The sequence below is a fragment of the Bombus vosnesenskii genome, unplaced genomic scaffold, assembly GCF_011952255.1.
Source record: "Bombus vosnesenskii isolate JDL3184/JDL3185 unplaced genomic scaffold, Bvos_JDL3184-5_v1.1 scf7180000013352, whole genome shotgun sequence".
Lineage (NCBI taxonomy): Eukaryota > Metazoa > Arthropoda > Insecta > Hymenoptera > Apidae > Bombus > Bombus vosnesenskii.
This window is the reverse complement of record NW_022882988.1, coordinates 1,540,797-1,566,317: the sequence shown is the minus strand read 5'-3', so window position 1 is coordinate 1,566,317 and position 25,521 is coordinate 1,540,797. Positions and strand designations below refer to the sequence as shown.

The 25,521-nt window shown below is 39.6% G+C and overlaps 2 protein-coding genes across 3 annotated transcripts; both read right to left on the bottom strand.

The window, feature by feature from the left end:
* Positions 1-5,561: 5,561 nt before the first annotated feature.
* LOC117236730 (cyclin-dependent kinase inhibitor 1) lies at positions 5,562-12,916 on the bottom strand. Its single transcript, XM_033499923.1, has 2 exons — positions 11,078-12,916; positions 5,562-7,766 (listed from the first exon to the last, which is right to left on the bottom strand). The coding sequence occupies exons 1-2, from the start codon at positions 11,649-11,651 to the stop codon at positions 7,666-7,668; spliced, it is 675 nt and encodes a 224-aa protein (XP_033355814.1). The 5' UTR covers positions 11,652-12,916; the 3' UTR covers positions 5,562-7,665.
* A 3,104-nt stretch (positions 12,917-16,020) lies between these two features.
* Positions 16,021-25,496, bottom strand: LOC117236731 (cyclin-dependent kinase inhibitor 2-like). Of its 2 annotated transcripts, none has more exons than XM_033499924.1 (3): positions 19,030-19,267; positions 16,763-16,937; positions 16,021-16,673 (listed from the first exon to the last, which is right to left on the bottom strand). In XM_033499924.1, the coding sequence occupies exons 1-3, from the start codon at positions 19,119-19,121 to the stop codon at positions 16,446-16,448; spliced, it is 495 nt and encodes a 164-aa protein (XP_033355815.1). In that variant the 5' UTR covers positions 19,122-19,267; the 3' UTR covers positions 16,021-16,445. The 2 variants fall into 2 exon arrangements, with proteins under 2 accessions (XP_033355815.1, XP_033355816.1); XM_033499925.1 differs by lacking the exon at positions 19,030-19,267 and adding an exon at positions 25,398-25,496 and having other exon boundaries at positions 16,416-16,673.
* Between the last annotated feature and the right edge of the window lie 25 nt (positions 25,497-25,521).

Below are 25,521 nucleotides of genomic sequence, written 5' to 3'. Positions count from 1 at the left end.
CAAATTTCTTCGATAGTGTTGTTCCCTCGTGAAAACAAAGTTCTCAACAATGTTACTTCTCTCTATCTACCCTGGACAGGATGATCGTAAACTGCCGAGAAACGGGATGAACAGGAGCCAGAAACCGATTCGCGATTTTTCATCTTCGTTACCTGATACCACCTTTTCCTGCGGCAAGTGGAGCACGTATACGCTTATTCGCCGGTGCTGCCCTCTACAGTTTCCTTTCATTGGCCCCTTATCTCCGACCGATGGTGAATCACCGCGGCCAACACCGATGCCCAGAGAAAGAGACAGTCGGAAGAAGGAGAGAGGTCCATGGTGATGCTTAGCACGTGTGTGTGGTGGACATGAAATAACCGAGGTAGAACGCGAGAGACAGAGTAGGGAGAAACTGGAGTCGGAGGGGAAGCGTTATGCAGAGAAAGAGAAGGGGAGTAGGAGAAAGAACCATGGGCATGGTGTTGACCGGGCTTTGAACCCTGATCCCACTGGAGTACTACGCCGTAGTACGGCCTCCCTCCAGATTGTTTCGTCCACTCTTCTCGGTTTACCACACTATCAACCCTGCTTCGTCTCCACCCTTTCTTTCATACTCCGCCAACAACAATCTTACCATTTTTCGATACTTTCTGTCCCTGGACAGTTTCGTACTCGACGAAAATCTAACCTAAAGGACATAAAGAAGCTACGAAAAGGTTCTAGGTGACCTTGATGTGCCTTTCGCGGATCACTGAAAATGTTTACAAACAGTATACCAACCAGTCTTAGATGTCTATCGTCGGAATTAACGGTAAACGTGTACGAACGTTTCATTGAGGAAATATACACGATGCGAAGCACGATGCAATTAACCTTCATTCGTGTTAATAATTAGGACGTCTAGAAGGATTGGAAGAGCGATTATAGGGGATAAAAAGTTGGATAAAAAAAAATGGTCTGTTAGGAAGAGACCGAACACAGAAGCAGAAGGCACGAAGCACAGACGCCGCGTGTACCTTACAAAGAGGCACAAGCGAGCTCCTCGTCTTGCGCATCCTCGAAGACTTCGAATCACAGGCAACTACCGCTTTGTCCTTACTTGAAGAGGCGGACGGTAGGGGATGGGATGATGTTCACCGATGGTGGGGCAAGAAAGATGAGCAGGGTAGGAAGGCAGGGAAGGTGGAGGACCGTTGCACTGACCGGGCTTTGAACCCACTATGTGGTAAACAACAGGTACGTTGCACTCGTGGCGCAATTTGTAAGAGGCGAATTCAAAGAAGATTCTTCTTCAGGAAGTAGCCGTCCGAAAATAATGCCAAAGACTACTTCGAGTAACGGCCACCGCTTCTAATACTGCGTTCTATTTTTTTTCTTCTCTGCTAAATCATAGAAATTTTCATTGCTTTCGAAATGAGTAGTAATGCGAGATCGTGAAAGAGGAATACGGGTCATCACAGGAAGCAAAGTCAACGGTAACGTTCGTTAAGATACGAAGGAACCTCGTTGACGTTGAAGCAATCTACATATAGCTTCATAGAAGAACTTTGATATCGTTTCCCGTTTTTGAACGCGCTTCTAAAATCCTCTAACAAGGAAGTGGACTATCGTTTCTAATCGGAGGCAAATGATATCAGGATGGCGCAGCGTTGTCGGCTTCCGGTTTGTGAGGCAGCTGGAGCTTCACGATCGAATCTAGACGCCTCTTTCGTAAAAAGGCGTAACATTTTTCCGTATTCGTGTAACGGTTACGACCATCTTAGTTTATATTAATCTTACAACATATTTTTCTGCAATATAAGTCTCACTTATGTTTATGTTACGTTATATACTTGTTTGGAAATTAACACGAATTTAATTGATACTGCAAAGTCTAGAGGATTAAAAAATTTGAGTTCCAAAATGTCCATATGCATATCTTCAGAGAGTAGTAACAATAAATATCGATGTAGATCTACATTATATCGGTATAACTTATACGATTTTCTCTTATATCTCAAATAATATCTAAATGCACCACTTTGAATCTTCGGTCAAGAAGAAATCAACGCCAGTTTGGATAATTTTATGTAAATTTATATCAGTATTTGTTGTGAATCGATATCTCTGTCAATAGGCCTAGTTACCGACATTTTCAGTTCCTACTTCGACCACTATCTGTCGCTACTGTCGCAAAATTCCAAAAGAATATCTCTATTTATTACAATATCCTTTAAAATTTTAAACGCATGATGCTCATACCTTTGTTACATTTTCCAAATTATTCAATTGTTACTCGACAAAATTACATTTATGTTATTATTCTAACAATAACAATTAATAAAATATTTATGTATATTATGTGCAAAGATAATTAAAAATATTCAAATTGTCTTTCGTCGAGTGTGTGATAAAGACAAAGTTATCACTATTTGCAGGAACGTTGTCTGCCATTGCGTACATAAATTCTCACGGTAGTGAGTCGATAACAAAATCGAGGTCACTTCCGGCTTTCATCCCCAAGACCTCCTTAAGTACGAAACGTAATTGTGTAAAAATTAAACGATCAATAGTCTTCATGCAGTTAACTATCTTTTTAGTTACATATAGGTATAATGACTGTCTACATATTAACAAAAAATAAACATAAGTATTAATATACGTATGTATATCTGAAATACTTTATCACAGTTTTATAATGTGCTACTTTTTTTGCAATTCTTGCATCAAATGATAATGTATGCAACGCAAGCAACGTTATAATATCAAAAAGTAACAGGAACGTTTAAAAAACGTATAAACGCCAATGTATTCTACTATGTATGTTTTGTAGAAAATATTCTACCAATTAATTATTATTCTAATAACACGTGTTCGTGCTCGTTTTTTTTACAGAAACCCATATTGGAATTTGGGGAATTCTTTAGACAGTAGTGGACGGGTCTACGAACAGGGCACTCTCATTCAAGAATGAACGTCGAAATGTGAGCGTATCGTCTAAAAATACTGTTGGTGGGCCGAGGTGCGCCTAGCAACAGAGATTGCATAGAAGCATAACTATAGTGAACGTGCGTGTTTATACGCCGAGGCACAACGAGGACATGAGTTACGGAAAAAGGAGCCTGACAAATAAAACTTCTTCGTTTCTATAAAACAATTTTTAAAATGTTAACAAATAACCAGTTCGTATCGAATTGAACTTCCTATTCGTTGTATATTTAACAATTATTCCATTATACTTAAAACTACATATGTAGTAGGTTCATGTAGAAAAAGTTTTCGTATCGATGTTTAGTATTTAAATCGAATTGAAAATGTAGAAAATAAATAACATATCATGTTTAACTAGTGTGAAAAAAAACTTGTACAGTATGATGTATAAAAAGATGTGTGATAAAAGACAGGACATATTTTTATGCGTCTTCTCGAGACACGAGACGAATGTATATACAGATAAACATTCAAAAGAGCAGATTACAGAAAAATACACGCACTGTATTTTAAAGAATAGTCGTCTTAGTCCAAAATAATCATATAGTTCTTTATATGTATAAAAAAAACAGTAAAAAATATTTTTTAAAAATTTGCCTTTCCACGTTGTTTACAGAAATTGAAGACATACGTCGATTTGGATCTATTATTGAAATTTTCAATGTTTCATTGATTGCTTGTATCTACCCAAGGAAAAAGTGTGATTCACTAAAGAAATTCTTGCATAATCCTCTGACCTCGATTTTGTATTCGCGCGACGATCCAATAACTCAAATTGATATTAAACGCGTTGCTCCGGCCAACGTTCGATGCATTATTTTCATCTGACATATAATGAGAAACGTGATTATGAAATCGCGTCAACAACCATAGATTCGTATGACAATTGAACAATTATGAAAATACATATCGTGTATGCATTTTGTATTTAAAATGAGCCAACTTTGTATCAACATCCTCCGTTCGATGTTAATTTACTTGCAAATTTGACCATACGAGGCGATCGTTGTTTGTATTTCGTGTTCATAACCATCAATTTAAAATTAATATAGCAAATTATTTTTCTTTTTTAATTCGATGTAAATCAACTTTCTTTCGATCAGGATTTATACATTTTGTAGTATTTAAGAACAAATGATTGCGATAATTATGTAAACATTTAATATACTTGTTATTATATATTTTTAATTAATACATTCTATTCGTCCTTCAAAATGTTTCGCTTTAAAACGAAAAAAAAAGAAAAATCAAATTGTCACTTACCAATGCCAAATACATGCAGGTCCAGCAGCACCTGTTTCTTAGTCAGCTTCGACTATTCTGTTGCATACAACTTCCGCCGTTGCACCTGCACCTGTCTCAATTTTTTCACTACGAATAAATTTTCAATGCTCCTGATTCAGCGTAGGGAGATTGTACAGAAGATTCTGATTGTGGATTCAGGAGATTCTAGGAAGCGTATTCTGCTGTAACAAGGAAATGATACATGTGAAAAAGGATGCCAAGGAGTCAAACTAATTACTATGAAGGGTATGAAAAGGTGTTTGATTGGTGTGGGTAAGGGAGAGACAAAGCATTATTATATCGAAAACTGAACTTCAATTTTCCTTCTACCACCACGTGTAAGTCAGATAAAGTACAATTTAACCCAACAATTTACAAATGACGTACATGTAACACAGGTTTGGATGCCAGGCGTGTAAAGAAAAGATACCAAGCATTTTTAGATAAATCTTTTTTTAATAAACATAGGCATTCACTTATGAAGGTTAGTTTTTTAGACTCTCTTACGATTATGGTTTATATAATATGTTGTCGTTACAGATAGAATTCTTACGCGAATACCAACTGGATATGAGGCACTGGGTATTTCTGCTCACCCTTTTTATTTTGACATTCACCCACACAAACAAACATCGTGCACACGTGCTCAAACATATGCAACCTTTCATACTCTTTCTATTGGGACTTTTACGTCACGTTTGAAACGCACATATACATCTATGCTTATTACAAATAAGAAGTACACGCTAAGTTATGTTTACTGAGATCATACTAATACATCACAGGGTTACATAGGCATAAGATTCTCTTTTACTATTTTTTTTCGTTTCTTTCCCGACGGCAGACTACCTTCTTCCTTATGTCGCGATCCTTTTAGATCTAACGAGATTCTATAGTCGTTTCACGCGTCTTTTTCACGCTAGGTAGGAAAAAAAAAAAAAAAAAAAGAAAAGAAAAGCTAAGATCAAATTTGTCCCTTATGCACAGTCTGCCGTCGAACATCGTTTTGTTTCGATAATTCGTCATAATTTCACCTGCTTATCCGTATGAGTAGTCAACGAATTGGAAGTTTTGTCGAGGAGGAATAAAATTTAAACGTGCTCCGTACAAAACTGTTACTTCAATTTAATTTCTTATCGCGATGCTCTCATAGTACGAGTATCGTAGCCATGAAAGCGCTATTGAAACATCGAATACACAGTAACCGGTATGAAAAACGACCATTAGAATTCCACAACGAATCAGTTCTACCACTCATAGCGCACTTCGCGAGTGAACTACGAAAAAAATAGCTTGTAACCACCAGTCGTATTTTTGAATTATAATCTCAAAGTGGGAAAAGAGTGAACGGAAAAAGTGTGCACCGGGAATAGGAGGATACGATTCAAGGGGCATACTTCACAGGATGGCGTTAACAAAATTATCATAAACAAAAAGAAAAAAAAAAGAACTTGTAATAAACAGCTACCATTATAAAATCAATGTACCATTTAAGATATACAATTACATTTACATTAATATTATGTTTTGTGTAAATCCATTCACGACGAAGAAAGTAACGAAGGAAAGTTTTGGTTTGTTCCAAAATCTGTAAACAGTATGTACGTCAAACACCTCGTACTTTCGTTAACACGGTAAAAAACGATTCGAATACAAGTTGCATCCTTGCATAATTTCAAGAACCGTTTAAAGACCTCCAGAAGCTACGATTTGTATTTGTACTCGTGAAATATTTCCAAATAAACCTACGCATTCTCTTAGGTGTAAGCTGCGCAAAATTTCAGACTACTACTACCATCTCGAAGAAACAAAAAATGGTGTACGATTTCTATATAGGCTACGGAGAACTTTCAACGGCTTTGATCACGCTACACCACCAATACCTAAAATCTGATCGTAAAACATTAAAAATGCGAGTAAATTCTTCGTGATGATTTGTACAAAAAGATGAACGAAGATAGTAAAGATAATAAATTCATTTAAAAAGCCAAACGAAGATTGCGTCTTATATTTATAGAACAGCTATAAATTTGATTGTTATAGTCCATGAAATACGTAAGTAACACAATTTGATCAATGGTTTCTTTCTCATTTATAGAAAATATATTGAAAAAGATTACAATCTTCACGAAGCTTTAGATTTTTAAATATACTCTAACACTTAACGGGATTCATGGTGATGAAGTGAATAGGAAAAATGAGAATGGGGAAGCCAAATGTGATAAGAGTTCCTTCTTCGAAGGTATAAGGTAAGAAAAAAGTCGCGGGGGTGATTTGGCATCGGCTGTACTTTCTTAAAATTGTACAGGAGATCAATGCTTAAACATGGGTAACCAACTACAATCTAAATCATATCTTTCTCCCCGTTAATTGTCCTCCAGATTGGTCTCTTTTCGGCTACAAAAATATGATTGCGTTCCTTTTGTATTCTCAAATGTGTAAAAATCATGATCGAAATTTCGTCTCTTATATTTTTGTACGTTATACGTAAAAAAAAAAATCTAATGTCGTATGATTTCGCGACCGTTTCAAGGACATAGTCAAAACTGTCGCGAAATTCGTCCGATAGAACCAGCTTCGTTATTATTTATACGTAGATATGTATGTTCAAACATCTGTGGGTCCTCATTGAATGAAACAGTCGATGAAAACTCACAGAGTGTTGATCGAAACAGTCTCCGATTTCCAAAAATTAGCAGATCAGGATCAAGTAGTCTTTCTTGCGTAAATTTTAATAGAAACGCAATTCACTTTTACTTAATACCTATTTTTAACATGTACATATCAAGGTATTTATATATTTTTTGTCTGCTTACACTTACATCAAAATGTACCTATGTGTGCGACGACCTCGTCACTAACTTACTCTCGCTTCATATCAGAATTAAACGAACAATATATTACATTAATTAATTTCATGAAAAATTAACGTACTCACACACACTTTCTCTCTCTTCCTCTCTCTCTCTCTCTCTCTCTCGCTCTCTCTCTCTCTTTCTATCGTTGTATATATCCTAATCTGTGTAGCCTAATGCAAAAGAACAAAACGACACGAATGAGATATAAAAAAAGAAGAAAAAAGGAAAAAAAGGAGAGATAGCAACAACCATGGAATATCGTCCTTCTTGTATTCGTACTTCTAATTAATGTCGTTGTTGCTACTATTTTGTAAATTTCCGTGGCATGTCTACGAAAGTATACGCAATGAAACAAACGGCACTACTCCATTTCTTTTTCTCCCACCGTTTTCGCCTATATTCATGGCGGATAAATCTACGTGAATGGCACAGCCAACGGACCTCGCGCCTCCTGCCAGAGCTTCTGCCTTTCTCGTTCCTCCTGGCAGTGATGCTTCGTGTTTCCGGTCCCACTCGCGCTCCAAGGAGATGGAAGAAGACAGCGAGGCTGAAGGAGGAAGCTGGAAGGCTTTTAGCTGCGTATCTGACCCGCGTTGCGAGCGATCTTCTCCGGCGGCTCTATCATGCTCTTCGCGCTACCGTTTAGGCTACGTTTACGACTCTTCATGAAGTCTGGAAACACACAACAAACGAAACATGTATACATACGTATACCACATGTATTACACGATTTATTTTCAGTTTCGTTAATATTGTACATCAACGATACCGATAACAGGTGTTCCTGATATGTGATCAATGATGAAAACAATAACAAGTGTACGCACCAGCACATACACACACGCGTACTTCTGAATCGATGTGTACAGCTGAGAAAGAAATGAATTAACCAAAAAGCATTTAAATCCGAATGCTTATAATCGCATGCAATATAAAATTTGATCTCGTGCACGATCTAGCTAGACCAATGCACGTACGTCAAATCGCATTCCCGATAACCTTACGAATACAGTACCGACTCACATGCTTATTAATTATATCGGCGACTGATAAGATACGAGCAAATCATCGTAATATTCGTTAAAGTGTTAAAGCATGCCGATACGGCTCAACACAGCGGGACAAAGAGAGATAAAAGCGAGCAAAGAATTTCGAATAAGATACATGCAATTTCATTTCTTCCATGTACGCTTTGTTTGCGAACTTCTCGTGAGTCATGATATAGGAAGCTTGCAGAAAAACACAGTCTGCGCTAGGTTGATACTCGTAATCGTGAGTCATATCACATTGCTTTCAGCACGTACCAAACACAAAACCTCTGCCTGGCCCTTTCTCCAACCAACATTTGGCGAATTTCCACGAGAAAATTCGACACATCTGTTCGATTTCCCTGACTAACCCTCTGCATCTAAATCCAAACACATTGCCACGCGACACAAATTAAGGACATTTCAGGGACATCTGTGATGCAGTCTACCTACTCCCCTTCCAATCGTTACGTTATGAATCGAGCACATAAAAATTAATAACTTCGAATGTGGCACGTTACACGTTATTATTACGAAACGTTATTATGCCTTAAATATCCCTGAAACTTCCATATTTTCTTATCCAATATTTCTCTCTCCCTTTTTCTACATACATCTAAAAATCTCAAATTTATTTTACGTACATTATACGTGTTATTGAACGTTGCAAAAGTAGCTTCGTTCGATATCTACGAGCAAAATCGTTGCGTGCAATTTAAATAGCTCGAACTGCACTCCACACATGCGGGTTGCAATCGTCGTGCCGACTAATCCTGATTTTAAATACCGTTCGACCCTCGTAGCGTAGTACCATCCAGAGGGTTGTTTGTCAGAGATGCACGATTGTGAGCACAGCTGATACCCCCATGCGCGTAACACGCAGGAGGTATCGCTCGCAGAACGGAACGCGCGTGCGAACAAAAGCTGATGACGGAGGGGTGTGCGGAAGAGAATGGAACGGGGGTGCGCGTTTCTATCAACCCCATATGGACTGCACAGCTGACCGCGTGCGGCTCATTAATAATGTCCGTTAGGAAAATCATTTTTGCGCCCCCATCGTACTCACGATCCCAGAACGAACTCGCGTACGTTACGAACACACACGCTCCGTCTCTGCCGTATATTTGAAAAACAGACAGGGAGTTTGCTCATCGCAAAAAGGATCCTATCGGGAGATCAAAACGCGTCCGGTGTATCGATCCTGTTAATCGAATGGCGTGCGTATCGTACGATATTATCGTCAACTAATAACGGTCACGCGCAGCACGCGACCATATTCAGTCTAGTCTCCGAATCAGTACGATGCAGGTAAATCCAATTACACGCAACTCAGTGCTGCAATTACTATTTGTCTGTCTCGAGTATATGAGATTATACTTTGGACTTTGAAAAAAAAAAAAGAAAAAAGAGAGGAAAAAAGAAGAGTCGTCACGAGCAAAATATGGACACAATTTCACGAAGATTCCAGCGATTTCACTATGTCTCGAGATAATGTTTTTGGGGATAATACCATCGGATGGGCAATTCCAAGATTCGCGAAAGGAACTCTCGGGGTATAAACAAAAGTGCGTGCGATGCTGCGGCGCAAAATGTGTTTACACGCGCGTAGATGCATGCGTGCGGGACATATGACGAGTCACGTCCAGAAATAGTCGCGTCGCGTGGGTGGTGTGCACGCCTGAATAATAAATAGGCGAAAAAAGGGGAACTAGACCGTGAGGTACGGGTCCAAACAAGATGGCCGTATGCAACATACAAACGCAACGCGGAAAATCATGTGCGACGGGAGATGTCGAACCAGACGGCGCAGCGTCCATTTAATTTTTTTTTTCCCCAATGAAGAAAACAGACGATGTCTCGAGTAACCAGATGGCATCACTTCTGTCTCGTTGTCTAGACGATCGGTAGAGAAATTACGAATAATATTTATCGTTATGTCATCCTTGTTTACGTGCGCGTACGACGAATTATCAAGCGATAACTATCCGGGGAAAAAAATGTGGTGAATTTTATTCCGTAGATCTTATCAATAACTATGAAAGTCCAATTCTTTTATCTATCTTTCAATCCGTAGGTATAATTTCACTGTTCACTAGTCAAATAAGCAATCACGTTGAACTTTATCATCGACACGACTATAAACTGACACGATGCAGTATCTTTTGCAACGATCGGAGAAAATCATTAGGAACAATTTCTTTCTAAGAAAAAAGCGCGTACTCGTTCGATCAGTGACTGGATATAATTCATTTCCTAGATCAAGTGTTTTCGTAATTACGTAAATTACGATGACCTTTCGGCCGACGAATTAGATTGACCTAGGATAAGCTACTTCCCGCATAAATAATGCCAGCAAATTAACTTCGATAACATGCGTCGATTAAATAGAATAATTCAGGAAACCTCATGTCCCCGAGTATGTAATTACGTAACTTCTCGCGAACAGATTGGCGCGTGGTAAAACGGTGCGGAGAACACTGTTTTTTAACGAGTGCAACGATAATCTTAAAAAGTATTTTACTTTTTGTTCGCTCGTGTTGAGTATGTAATTTATGACACAAAAATTTAGAGAAGCATAAAGAACAAAAAAGAATGAAGTAAAAAGTGAACAATTAGTATTTTGCACGACAATGCAACGTTTAATTTATCTTAGACTTCTAGCCTATGTATGCAAATAATTAAGAGTTATCGATATCATTGCAAGTAACTATTCGACTCCAAAACATGCTATTCATTCACTGAAGAAAGAGTTAATCTCTCCCAATAGGGTTGCATTAAAAAATAAGCGAAAGAGTTCTTATAATACAGAACATAGTAACCGGCATGACGCTCTATCTCTAATGGTATCGTAAGAGTGGTAAGCGCACAGCGCACGTGCTTGTGCACGTTGCCATCCTACTCCACATCGTACACAATACAAGTGATGAGATTAAAAAAATGTATGTTATCACTTACCGGTTATGGAGGACTGTTTTCTCGTTGTGGAGGTTGATAAAACAGGGGTAGTGGGTTCAGCGATGTATATTTTCTTGTCCGAATCGAAGTCGAACAAATCGTTGGTGGTTATTTCGCCGATCTGTGGTACTCTTGGCTCCTGTGGTGGCGTCCTCTCCGATTTCGATAAAATCGGAGTTACCGGAGACGAAGAATCTTTACGGAGGAATCTTGTGGTAGGCGAGGAATCTCGTAGTTTCCGAGGCGTACTAGGTGCGTGTTTCCTTAAGTAGGGCATACCTCGTAGGGCATAGGGTTCAGGCACGACATCCTGTGGTGTAACTAGCTCCCACTCGTACCTCGAATTAGCTTTTGGTATCTCCAAGTGAAAGTCAAAGCCCCATCTTTCGGCATCGAGTATGGATTGAGCGCGAAGCTCCCTTTCCGCCAATGCACGAGCTGCGGCGTGATCTACGGGTCCGAATAAATCCCTTCGAACACGGGCAAGGGCTGCTCTGTTCGGCACCGTTCGTCCTCCACCCAAATTCCTGCTCATTTCCGTCATCATCACCGGATTCAACACTCGAGCGCTCATATTTCGTTAGTCTTTCACGCCGGCAACGTTGCCGTTCTCCCTCGCAGTTACCAATAACCAAGCGTTTTCACGAATAAACAGCTTCCGTTTCTCTTCACGCAGTCACTACTTTTCTCACTCCCCGTCTCCTTCCGTCCTTCTCTCTTTCAGCGTCACTGTTTTCGATTCGCAATTCGCCACTACTGAATCTACACAACACGATCGATTTTAATAGACGCGCGGCGCTGCTTTAGAAGCCGACCTTTTTTGCATTGATTTTTACGCGTTACATACATACGTCCCATTTACGGAGATGATTCTTCTTCCAGGAATTGTTCACAGTACGTTGAAATACTCGCGGCTCACGAAGATGTGGCAACGTTGTCGTGGCGCGACACACCGAATTTCGAATAATGGCCGTGCTCAGCGTCGCCTGGCGACTACTGTGATCGTTGAGTGGCTCGTGGGTGCACCCAACACTTTCTGACGTTGATTTTTTCACGGGGCACATCCGCGAATTCGAAGTTAGATTTAAAAACTGAGTGTATCATCGACAAGGCGAAGGGTGTACGACGAAACTAGAAAGTTTGGCAACACGGTAAACACAGTATTGCGTATCACGATGAAAGAGCGAGAGGCAAGACAGGAAAACAGTAACAACTATCTCATATTTCATCAGAGATGGGTATACAACTCCACAGTCGGAACAACCGAAATAGATGTCAGCAATCGAACACGTTTCCAAGTTTTTTTTCTTCTCTTCTCACAGATCTGTCGCTATAGCCCGCGGGAAGAACAAACCGGCAACGTTGCTCGCACTTGCGCGTGAGCATCCAAGAGACGGCGAACGTGTTTCGACGTATTCCCGCGAAGGTTATTACCACGTTACTGTTGAAATTAAAAACTGGTCGTGCATGGGCCGTCTGAGTTCACAATTATCACGTCTGTGTAATGTGAAGCACATAAATATATTACACAATATTTCTCGCTCGGCAAAAGAATATTTAGCGTAAAACGTTATTGCACACGGCCCGAAAGCACCAATATGCTGTTCGCTGACGCGGTGGGGAGCCACTGAATCGACTCTGATACTGCATAAACTCTAAATGAAAACAGTACCGCGCTTCCCGCCAAATACACGACTGTCAAGGCACGCGCGTGGTTCCAAGTTCGGCGGAAGGTCGTATACGATTGCGCAGTTATGTTGACGCTGACGAGGTACGTGCGTGTTCTGTAATGCACGGAGTTACGCGAAGACACGTTCCACACGTGTAAAGCGCTCTCTAGCGACTGAAGCATGCGCCTCTCAATGCAAGTAACCAAGCCTCTAAATACATCGGCTGTTTTCGGCTACCTTCGGTTCATTCGGTGTCACCCCTTTTTCCTCTCCGCGCGTCAGGGAGAAACGAAATAACCGCCATTTGCAGAATATAGTTCCTTCAACCTGAGCGCACAATTTCAAGCCTTTGAAAATACGTACGAGAAGGCTGTACAGTTATCGGCCCCTTCCACGGCAACATAAACGAGTAGAATGCTGATTGTAACCATCGGATGCGTCCCAGTATGCCAACCTCCATGGTAAATACCACCCAACTTTACTTTTCTGCATTCAGGGGGACTGTACTGCCGAGAAGGTTGGGATAAGTAATAGGTCACTGTTGTCTCCTTTACCACTCCCATTTTCACCACGCGCGACTGCGTTCAATGCACGATCGAATCTGTGTTTGATTCAAAGTAAAATACGATAACTTAAAAATTTGGAATTATAAAAAGCAATCTTTGAATTTCGGGTATAATGACTTCTTGCAAAGAATAGTTGCCTCGTTTAATCAACTGTAAGATAAAATTTTTTGATATATGTTTGATAAATTTATGATATACGTGTGTATGAGAAATGTACAAGTGATTGGAAGAAAAAAATGAAGCGCATTGTATGTTGACAAAGAAACGAAAAATAAACAAGTCCAGCTTTCAAAACAACGGCTGTAATCTTATCACGGACACTCGTGCGTACGTTTATTCGGCGGATTTCCATGTTTGCATGGCAGTACGTTACACACGGTGAATTTATTTGCATACTCTTCAGATTATCATCGTCATTTTATTTCAACTGATATAAGGCTACTGTCTCTAGGCACTATGGTGAGAACCAGAATATGTTTTGCAAGATGTAAAAATAAAATCTCGTCCGGTATTAATGTTCTCGACAAAGCAAAGATGAGTTTGGTAAGCAGTATTCGTATCTACTAATTATAAGTCTGACTTCTTACATATTTGAATTTATTGATTCAGCGAATTGTTTGCATTTAAATAATACTATGCTTTTAAATATTTCAATGATTGATGTAAATATTTATATCTTTATACAGGAATGAACATAAGTATTGATTCATTAACATTATGTAAATATAAAAAGTGAATTCGTATTTACTCGTTAAGCTTTATGTATGTGACAGTTGATGATTCTTAAGCAACAGATGTTTATTGCGGCGCTGCTAGGAGAAGATACGAAATAAACGAGATGAATCGACACTTTTCAATGATAATTGTCAATTTACCTCGTTGTTGTTCTCGTGGCCTAAATCGTGTCTCGTATGGAAGGCAATGGGGAAATAGTTTTCTGTCGCGTACGAAGCAACTCGCGTTGAACGAACCGTACATAGACGATCGCCGCAACCAATCAGGGAACCCGTGTGCCAAGTAACGTTGAATAGTGTTAGTGTATATCCGTCTGGTAGAATATGGCTGACCAACTGGCGCTACTGTACATTCGCGGGAAGTTTTAAATGTTCGAACCTAATAAAATTCGAAGAATAACTTCGTACATATTATCTTTATGTTATATCGATCACGTCTTCTTTATAAACGTTTAAAGGGACTCAAAGAAAAATGTCTCTTTGCTCATCTTGAGAATATTTTTTCATCTGTAATATTTTACCGTTACTATCCAATTATTATTTTGTCCTTAAGAGATATTCTTTATATTGTATATTACGGATAACTACTTTATCGAAAATGAACAAAGATGGAAAACATAAAAATGTGTGAGAGATGTATTCGGAGCGGAGCAGATTCTCATGAGAGGACTGCAAAGCTTGTTGTCGAAAATGAAAATCCCACGCAACATCCAGGAAGTGGTGAGGGTGGCACCGGATGCATCTCAATGAGGGGAGAACGAGCGAATGAGTCGCGTAAAACAATCCTTTTTGCGTTTCGCAAAGACTACCGTCTCTCTTTCATCTGCGGTTAGGTGGGGTACCCGTTTAGCAAGGTATTCCGTTGCACAGGTGTTTTCTCATGGTTTGTCGTAAACGAAGGATAGAAAATAAATATGCACCGTTTCCTCTTATAACGTCTTCTACGTCCATCTCTCAAACGATGAGCTTAGGTCTATTCTAGATTACTTCTCAAGGAAGCCTTGTGTTATACATCCTGAATAGACGACCGGAAGACGCGTGGCTGCGTCTGTATCACTGTGTTTACTACCAAAAGACTCACCTGTTCCATCAGTAAAAGTATTTCACTATCAAATCCAAGTTTATCGTTGGTATATGTATGTTATCTCGTCGCGTGCACGCCGCCATAGAGTGAAAATGTAGCCGTGATAAATCATCTGATTCGAGACCAAGGTGGTGGATTGAAACTGAGGATGAGGACGAGAATGAACGAAAATTTTTTTTAATAGAATGACTGTTCATTTTGTCCAATAGAAAGTTCTTTGTAAGGATCATTCATTGATACTTCATTAGCGATAGCCGTTAGTACATACACATATAGTTGTTCAGCATAGAAGTATTGAATGGTTGAGGGGGCGAACAATGAAGATGGTGCACGTTATACGCAAATATCTTTTGTCGTACTCGCGATTGTACCCACTTCCGTGGGAATTCGCGGAACGGAAGTGCAATTTCTGGCAATGGGTACACCGCCATCATCGTGGCCAGCTTCCATAGCGCGAGTAAAGTGAAAAAAAAAGAACGATTCTTAAGAAACGATGCCAGGTGCACACGCTGCCTTCTCACGAGAACTTGAGATTAAGTTTAAGGAATCGTGATACTCGTGGAATCAAGTGTAACTAGCACCGGCATTAGTAATCGTTACATTTTAACGACGTCATTCTATAGCAGAGGGATGCTTCATTCGTCGGTATCATTTCTTCGGTAGATACATACAACAGATGTGTCATCTTATTCTCGTGCCTAAGATTCAGGTCACACATAAGTCATGCACCATGTGCTTCCAACCATCCGTCTGTATGAATCTCGTGTCGCAGTTGCTTTGTTTTATTAAAACGTAGGAGAAATGAAAAGCATTTGGAAATCACACACAGGATTATAAAGTTATAGATAAATATAATATATTATTTCATCTATCTATAAAAAGTACAAGGTCATTTGTATAATTTATCCACATTATAATATCATTCGTTTACTAATCACATATATAACAATATTAAATAATCATGTAAAATGGAATAAAATCAAGATAAATAATACAATAACAAATATCACGACAAATGATCTCGAACATTCGATTGTCGAATTGTCGTTACGAGTGAGAATTTTTAATAATTTAAATAAAAAAATTAACTTTGGTTTACTAGCTCCTCAGACACTAAATCGTGTCTATTCTGACTAGAAGTCGAATCAGTGTTTTTTGCGATCAATAACTTCGCAATTTCTATCCGAACTTTACTTATTCCAATTTAGTCAACTTCATAGTACAAAACTTGTTTTCTGGTTCCATTGACAAAAAGGAACTTTTTGCATCAGCAAAAAAGTCAGCATGAGCAAAGTATTTTGTAATTACGTACGTTCACGTACTATCAGTCATTTTTTCGTCATCTTTGCCTTCCACGTGGTCCTGCATCGTAATGTCATCGTCTTGCACGTCTTCTTCTTGCATCGTTTGTAAATTTTCTATTCGATTTTTTGCCTCTAACGGATTACAGATTTCATTTCCGTGCTGGTCAAGTTTCACCCATACATAACGACCAGGTAGAGGTTCTTCTTTCTCGAAGTCGAAATTCCACCTTTCCTTAGCCTGTTTTCAAAAAGAAAATACAATCCAAAGAAAATTCAATCAATAAATCACTCCCGATCAAGATGAATTATGTCTGATTTATTACGCACGTTTTCTCGATTTTTTCGTGTCTCTTCAAAAAAACAGTTGTCCTCGACACCAGAATTTCGTACCGATTCCGTTTCGTTATCATCGTCTTCGTCTTGAAAAAGTCTTCTTCGCACGCTACGGAGTCTTCTTCCCTCTTGTATATCGATGTTTGGATATTGCATCATGAGTCGAGCCCTTCACACATTCAGATTAAGTTTACGTTAAAAAGAAAGAATCGGAGAAAGAGAAACGATTCGTTCGAGTCAAGTTACTGGTAATAAATTAAAGAAAGCTATGACAAATATATGATAGAAGACTAAAATGTTATGCAGAGAAACGAAAGTGACATGCTATGCATAAACAGGGATAAGGGAATTCTCAAGAGTATATGACAACTTTAGTTACTAATGCTACGCACGATTTAGCATAGATAATAGTTCTTTGTAGTGTGTAAACAATGTGATTGTATCGTGACTTGCCGCGTTGCAGAGTATGCAAGCCTGCGCACGTGTGTTGGCAAACGAGAAAGAAAGAACAGAAGAGAAATCTATAGCACTCTCGGTCAATGTGCCGTTGAACGGATGTATTGGAATGCATATCACTTCCTGTACGAACGTAAGATTGCATACGGGATAATGGATGTTATTCAACTTATAAACGAGATAAACTTTTACGTATGACATCAAATCTTTGATGAATTACAGTTTCTCAGGCGAATATTGCTACTGTAATTTCTTTTCTAAAAACGACTGTTTCTTCGAGTCTTCTCTACAAAAACCATACGAATAGTTGCTATCAACGTTAATCCTCTACATTGCTATCACGCGAAACCAGGCATTACTATCTTAACGTTTTGTTTCTATGCTCGATCATAAACTGGTTTTATATCGGAACTTTCGCTAATATCTAATGAACCTCTTGCTTCCCAATCAACTTGAAATACTTACGAGACAGGCAACCACTAATGTTAGACATCTAGTTGAATTTGGTATCCCAGAATGAAAGTTGAATACGAGCAAAGGATGCAACATTGTATCAAGGCAATTGGTTTTCTTTTTTTGTAAGGTTATACACACAAAAAGAGAAACAAACGTGTGTAACAAATTACAGTCAATTCAATTTGACTTTACTGCGTTAGTTAATTCTTTTAAGATTAATTGTTCGTATACGTCGTTAATCACAAACTGCAAAAGTTGTCGAGCTACAAAAAAACATTCATTTTATTCCTATTCATTATCGGACTGGCCATTGTAAATAATGAATACTTGCAAGTTTAAAGTATGCAAATCAATATTTTTTCACGATTATTCAACGTTAATCAATAACGCGCAAAACTTACTATGGAATAAATCTAAGAATAAACATGTAGCATAAATCATGCAATGAATGACTCAACGAAAACACCCTCGGTAAATCAGAGAATCCGTGCTGACAAGCATGCACCTGTTCGACCTTTAAATTTGTTGTTTTCGGTAACGATATTTTATATTACAAATCAATTTATTCATAACGAGGATCTCTATAAACAAATGTCGCTAATTATATTACTTGCATTGTTAAAATTTTATCAATAAAAATTGATGTCGTGCATGATCTGTTCACCGGCTGTAAAACCGGCTGATAAGGAAAAGGTTAAAGTTCACATTGAAAATATCAATTCATGCAGAATGTTTCCAAGGTCTTGTGCACTAATCAAAGTATTAGTATTCATTCTTGCCGTGATTTTCATTTACTCACTGTCCGTGAAAGAAAATTGTCGTAGATTCAACGCGCGAATTTTTTTTATCACAGATCACAAATCACAGGTCACAGACACGTTAACACGTAATACAGTTCAGTCTGGTCTCATCCTGTAATCGAAACGACGCGTGTTTTCCTTCCTCGAAAATCCGTCTCTACGGTGAACTGTCAGCTAGCGAAAAGTTCTTAGGTTGAATAGCAACGCGATCGATAATTCCATCGTTTTCGTCGGGGGTGTGGACTGGTACTAAAGTACGAGGGGGTATTTTAGTGCGCGCGCACATTGCAACGAGAAATACTGTCAGTGCGCATTCGCACGGATATCGATATGTGACACTCAATATACATACATCTATGTGCAATAATATCTCTCTATCGTTGTACTGGATCGCTCAATGGTTACCGTTCGATCGTTATATATGTATATCGATCTTCTTTTTTCTTCCTTTCATTGAAAATACGTTGCACATATGGCCAAGTTAGAATATGCGATTTTTAGTGATATTAGCAAATAACGGGATTATTTTACACGACCTTGAAAACTAACCTGGATCGTTCGCTCGTTACTTCTCGATTTCCGGAGATATTCTGGTTTGTATCCGAATTCGAATCCGTATTGCATTTTGACTTCATATCCATCGACTTTGAGAGACACTACTGACATTAAACTGACTACGCTGAGAGCTCGATAAGTGCACAAAGAGGAGCGATTAGAATTGCACGCGAGGAACAGAGACGATGCAGCTGGTGCAAAGCTTAAACTGCGACTGACGGAAAGTCGGAATAGTTACTTGTATCCCAGGTGCAGCTGAGTAGCCTAGATTCTTCTTGCAGACTATTACTTATGTAGTGCAACAGACGCCTGCGCTAATACCCATTAACTGAATGATTGTCCGCATGGTGCGCAATAATACTAAATGGTGCAATTGATGAAAAAGATGATACATAATAATCTATAATATACGAAGTGACTCACGCAACTACGAACTAAGCCATGGTCCTGGAACTTTTTCTAAAACAAAATTTCCAATGATGCATGGTCTGATGAAGATTTTCTTTTGACGATTTTAAGGTCGCCATTATCTTTGTAAGTGGAACTTTCAACTTTTTTTTAACACATTAATCGACGTATCTTTTTATGCTCTATAAAAAGGTATTATGGCGCTCAGGCCGAGAAATGGTTACTTTGCAAGGTATTTTAATTTTAATTTTATACTTATCGTACGAAAGACAAGGAAAACGTAAGCGCAAAAGTACAATGCGTTACGTTTTTCTTTTCTATCTTCTATTTCAGAGCTACAGTTTGTTGGTCATACAAAATATTCTATAGATAAATATGTAATATATATACACAAAAGTAATACGAAGTAATCCATTTATTCGCGGATCGATGTCATCCATTAGGAAGAAACTCTAGCACCTTCCTGATGACGAAAATTATCGATTTTCCAACGAATAATATCTATCTTCGAGGAATCGATGAACATGACAACGTAAAAGGGGGTGATCGTTCGACGAATAGTTTTTCTCGATGGATCGTATGCCCGATCGGAAGTTATATCGATGTCACCGGGATAGAGTATCGAATTGTTATTCTCAAGCGGTAAACTGATCGTTCGAAAGCAATCGATCAATATTTGCGAGCTGGAATAAAATCGAACGAACCACGAGGGCGAGTTGTTTGGAGCAAGGAAAGAGGTTTGCTGTTCGCGTTGCCAAGGAGAAAAACTGAAACGTTTCCGTGAGAGTATAGTTGGTAGAATGGCGGGAAGTAGAACGGTAGGAAATTCTCACATATAGATACTCGTATTCTCCGGAGAATTCTTCGAAGGTTGTAAAAAAGCGGCAACTGAGAGAGCAACCTCCTAGCAGCTCGATCGTCGAACATCTTCTTTTCTCGTTTTCCTTTGCCTTTTACACTTCCTTCGATGATTCGACCTCTCTTAACGGCTCCAGAACAACCGTCGCTTACCATACCGTTCCGGGCCGGTGTTCCGCGTCGTAACTTCCGAGGAAATTGCTTCAACTAGATCGCGCATAAATTTTTCCTCTTGCCTTTTTTCTGTTCTTTCTCGTGACTCTGTAGCAACCAGTCAGATACGTGAAAAAAAATGTTTTAATACGTTTCGTCAAAATCTTCGCGAAGCGCGTATATCAATTTTTTCCACCGTTCTGGTATATAGAATCGATCTTATAAATATCTCCCACGTATCTTGACCATTGGCGAGAAGACTGACTGACAAGACCTTACAGGTGATCAGTTCCTATAAAGAGTGTTTAGTAAAAAGACTTTTCACGTATCTCTTGTATCTATATCACGTATCATGATTCTCGTTTAAACCGTGTTCTCGCGGTTTGTCGACTCGTTTCTTCCCTAGCAACCCACGCAGCTGTCGATCATCGACGACGAGCACGCCTTTCGAAACGCTTCGACCAGCAGGAGCGCTTTTAAACGGTGCCATCAATATTTTGCGTACCCAGCGACAGCTGATATTTCAAATTTTTCGCTCGACCCCACCTCTCGAATTTCAACGAACCCTATCGACGATGAAAAAAGATGTATCGATGTTAAAAGATAGCCAGATGCAGACTCGTGTTATTCTTTCATATCGTTCTAATCGTTGTTAGTTTAACTTTAACTTGTATTTGATACACTTCTGCAACGAGTAATCATAATAAAAATAAAATCGTTAATAAGAATAAAATCACCGCTGAATAAGACATAAGATTAATGGCTCGTATCGCTATAATCGAAAGCCATAAAAGAGAACCATTAAGATAAAAGCAAATGTAACACGTTCTTCGCGGAATTTGCTTAATTTCATCTAAACGAATACGAAATAGCAAAGAACGAATCGAGTGTGTTGCTATCTATGTTTGCTAGCTATGTTGTTAATTATTCCGCTTGAATTATACTGACAAATGATTTCTTACTGGATGGCTCAAAGAAATCTTTCATCGAGGAAACGTTCTGTGGTCGCTCCGATGTTCGATACGGTGCAGTTCATTTGCATTCTTAACGTTCGTGGATCGCATCAGTCGTACAGATAATTATCCAGTCAAGGTGATCGCTAAAGTATAGTTGGTTGGATTGGGAATAGAAAAATTCTTGATCCAGCGGTACGGGAAATTGATTATTGGAAAGCGTCCAGGTTAAAGTTTGCAGTGTTCACAATCAGCTTGAACGTTTCACGCGTGTGACCAGCATGAACATGTCCAGTTGATGAGCGTGTCTGATTAATATTAACGCTAGAGAAGCGAACCGTTACAGACCAAAAAAGAAGTACAACTGTAAACGCATTTTTTTACGGAACATCCAAACTCCCGTTCGAATTAATTCCAAGTGAATAGTATATTTTGACGTAAACGATCTCTCACCTCTCGTAATTGGAATTTCGCCAAACAATTGCAAAGCGAAAGTTAACGAACGATATCGAAACAACTCTTTAAGTTTGATCGTGTCCTTGCCTTGGTTTGTTATCAACATCATGAAAATCGTATAGTTTTTCTTGATACCATTCGCTCGTATCGAACGTTCGATCGTCGAAACGATCGAAAGTTGTCGACATCGAATGAAGAATCGTGTTTTATAGTCGCACAAACGACTGTCATTGTCATAACGGTGTTGGTCATCGGACGAGACACGTCGCACTTTCTTTTCCGTTTTTTTCATTCGCACGAAATTGTCGCAGACCTTTTTCATCCTTGAAATCACTTGATCAAACATCGCACTGGAAGCCGTTCGACTTTAATTCCCTTATCGATAATTGTACGAGCACGGTAAATTTGTTTTACATAATTCGCGAACACGAGATAGGTTCGACGATAAAAAAGAATTTAACATCGGTAACCTGTAATTTCTCCGCAAACACGCGCGAGTCTCGTTCTGGCTAAAATATCACTTGTTTCTCGTTTGCTCACGAATCACGCAGTTTTTACAGTCTTCCGGCAACGCGGCATTTTAATCGAAACGATCGTTGAGATCGCATACGGTTCACGGTAAATCGCGCCCTCCTCAAACGATCGCATACAACAAATACCAAGCCGTTCTTATGAATGGAATGCATATTCATTCATTCCTTCGCAATATCGATGCACGTGTTGTTCGCCACGGATTTCAACATATGCTAAAATCTTTTTCGCCAACTGTCGCTTCCTGCATGTATCCACGGACCTTGAAATGTATTCCCGCCAAAAGGAATCACCTCGGTCACGCTCCGTTCGACGATGAAACGTGCAAAAAGAAAGCGGTGCTGCTATATAGAAAGGAAGCCGGACCTGTCTTTCCGATTCCGTCCCATTTCGACTACGGACGGTTCAGATCCCGAACTTCCTGCGAATAATATCCTAACCTTCTCGCTCGACAACCTTACGATCGATCAAAACACGTTTGCTCATTTTCTTGTCCTTTGTACGCGTTCGAGAATCGCGTTAAATGACTCCGATGCCAAAAGTGCTTCGATATCTCGAGACCTTTATGAAAAGAGGCAAAATAAATAGAACGAACCCTACCCATTAGGGACCAGACTGCACGACTTGGCGACACCCTTAAAAATTATTCCGTTCTTCCGACGTATGTGCTTTATCCTCTTTAAACGTTGCTTGGATCGTTACGGAGGGTCTCGTACAATTCGGAACGCCCTCGGGAATGTTTCCTGTCGGACGTTTTCATCCAGAGACGGACGTGTTTCCAGGGGCGAAAAGTTACGGTAGGAAAGCGAACGACGACTCACGTGTGACCAATCTGTCTCTGCGTCGCGTCGTCAAGAGACATTTATAGAAACAGGGAGACGGTGATGTCGGACAGCATGAGATACAAGAAACACACGCAAAAAGAGATATGTCGGTGCGATTCAAGCGAATTGAAAATAGTTGAGATTAATTAGAGCGATGAGATTGAGATCACGTATCCTATGCAAAGCGGCTAATCGTGTTCGCTTTTGTTATGTCAGACGATTCGATAGCTTGAGCGTAATCGCTTTAAAATATGTACCCATTATCGGACCTGCTGATGGAATAACATTAACCACAGCACAATTAACGACTGAGTTATGCTTGTAAATGAACGGCACAAGATTATCAGTTACCTGTAATTCAAGTATACATATAATTACTTATGCTCGTTAGTGGAAGAGTTTTCATAATGGCTTGGAAACGCGCATAGGAAAGTTATACGCAGCGTGTTCCGTAAACAAGAATTATTAAAAGTTCATTAACCGGGCATTCCAGGCACGATATAACAACAAAAAACCATTCTACGAATCGTATGGTATATGTAAATACCATTCCTGGCAATAAGATTCACTCTATCGGTATAACTCTAATGATCTTTATGGACTCGCTGTCACCTTGTTAATCGATTTAAAACTCTACTCCAAGAATCGTCTTTCGCGACACGTATTTGCGTCCGTTACAAACATTTAACGATTAACACGGTGATCGATGAATCATTATTCGGAAGTTGACACAGTTTCTCTTCCTCTTTCGAGTCCTATTCGACAGGAAGTTTTACAATTGCGATTGTAAATTCAAGACAATGAATGGTTCTGAAAATAGGTTAAACCACCCACTGCTGGTCGCGAATCTAGACGCCTCTTCGGCTTTTCCGTCGATTCTATGGACGAAAATAGATTCACGTAGGTCGCGGACGCAGCTGCGGATTTCTATCTAACATTTATTTCGTGTTCGCGTACCGTTCGCCCATTTGCGGCAGGTCAGTGACGTTACTCAGCCCACGTATCGCCTAACAAATGACACTCTTCCCCGACTTTCCATTGCAGAAATACAAGCATTCGAAAGTGACGCGTCGCGTGGACTCGATGAATTTTACGACCACCCTTTGCCGCGAGACGGCCTCTTACAGCTTTTTACCACTACGCCCACAAATTTCCAAACGTGTGTTTCATTTCATCAATAAATCGAATCAAAACATTCGACTCTATTCTACCTATCCTAGCTGGCCGTACCACTCGACTTGGTATCATCCGTTTGTTTCTCATTGATAGAGCAAAACTTGCGTTTCTCGTTCGTCGAATCCAATTTCCTTTTACTTCTTCCGCTACGGGGTTCATAAATGGGAGATAAGAAAGTGAAAAGGCCGCGTACATATACTCGCCGTCTCCTGACCTACTAGGCTTCTGAACGATTTTTATGAAATTTCGAATCTTCTATCACTATATTATCCATCGCCTTGGAATTTAACGACATGACTCATTATCTGCGCTGTTCCGTTAAGCAATTCTATACTTCAATGTATAGATTCTCTTCCTATTATTCTACCAACAATGACATACTCCGATGGATACTGTTTTCGCCGAGATAGTTAAAGTAAAGAGAAAGGTGTCTCCTGGTTACTGTGGGTGCATTCAACCTGTTCGGAATTTAAAACCCTCGCACAATAACCTCTCCTTTCGTACGCAGAGAAATCCAAGACTCGTCTTGTGAACTCGAGGAGCACAGGAAAGACCAAACCAACGATGTAACGTTACACTGTTAAATCCCGTATGAAACGTTAGTCACCAGTACTCTCTTCTCGTGAGTTACCGGATGCAGGAACGACCGCAATATGACAGGATCTCTGGTCGCCGGAGGGATGTGTCTTATCGCTAGGAAAAACCGTCATGCGACGTTCGAGTTCCATCTATGAACGTGAAAACTGGGTACCTATGCGTACCGCGATACTAGATTCAATCGAAACGAGTCTACGTCGATTTATCGTTAAACGTCAAATTTGCAATTTTTCTCCTTAAGATCGCGCGTTTACTCGTGGTTAATAAGGGAAAGATGATAAAATCGAAAGTCAAAGCGAGATAGTCGTTCTAAACACAATCGTGCGCCGTCCCAGTTTTCACTAGGGCACGGGAGTTAGCAAAGCGTTACAAGCATTCGCGATATCGCGTACCGCTATGGCCTCACCTGTGTCTCGCAGCCAGCATGTTGACAAAAGATTCGGATCCTGGAGGCGTTTCGCGATAGAACCGTTCTGCGCAACGTTTCACGCAGTAACTGAAGCTTTGGCTCCTTTATGAGGTGCAGAACG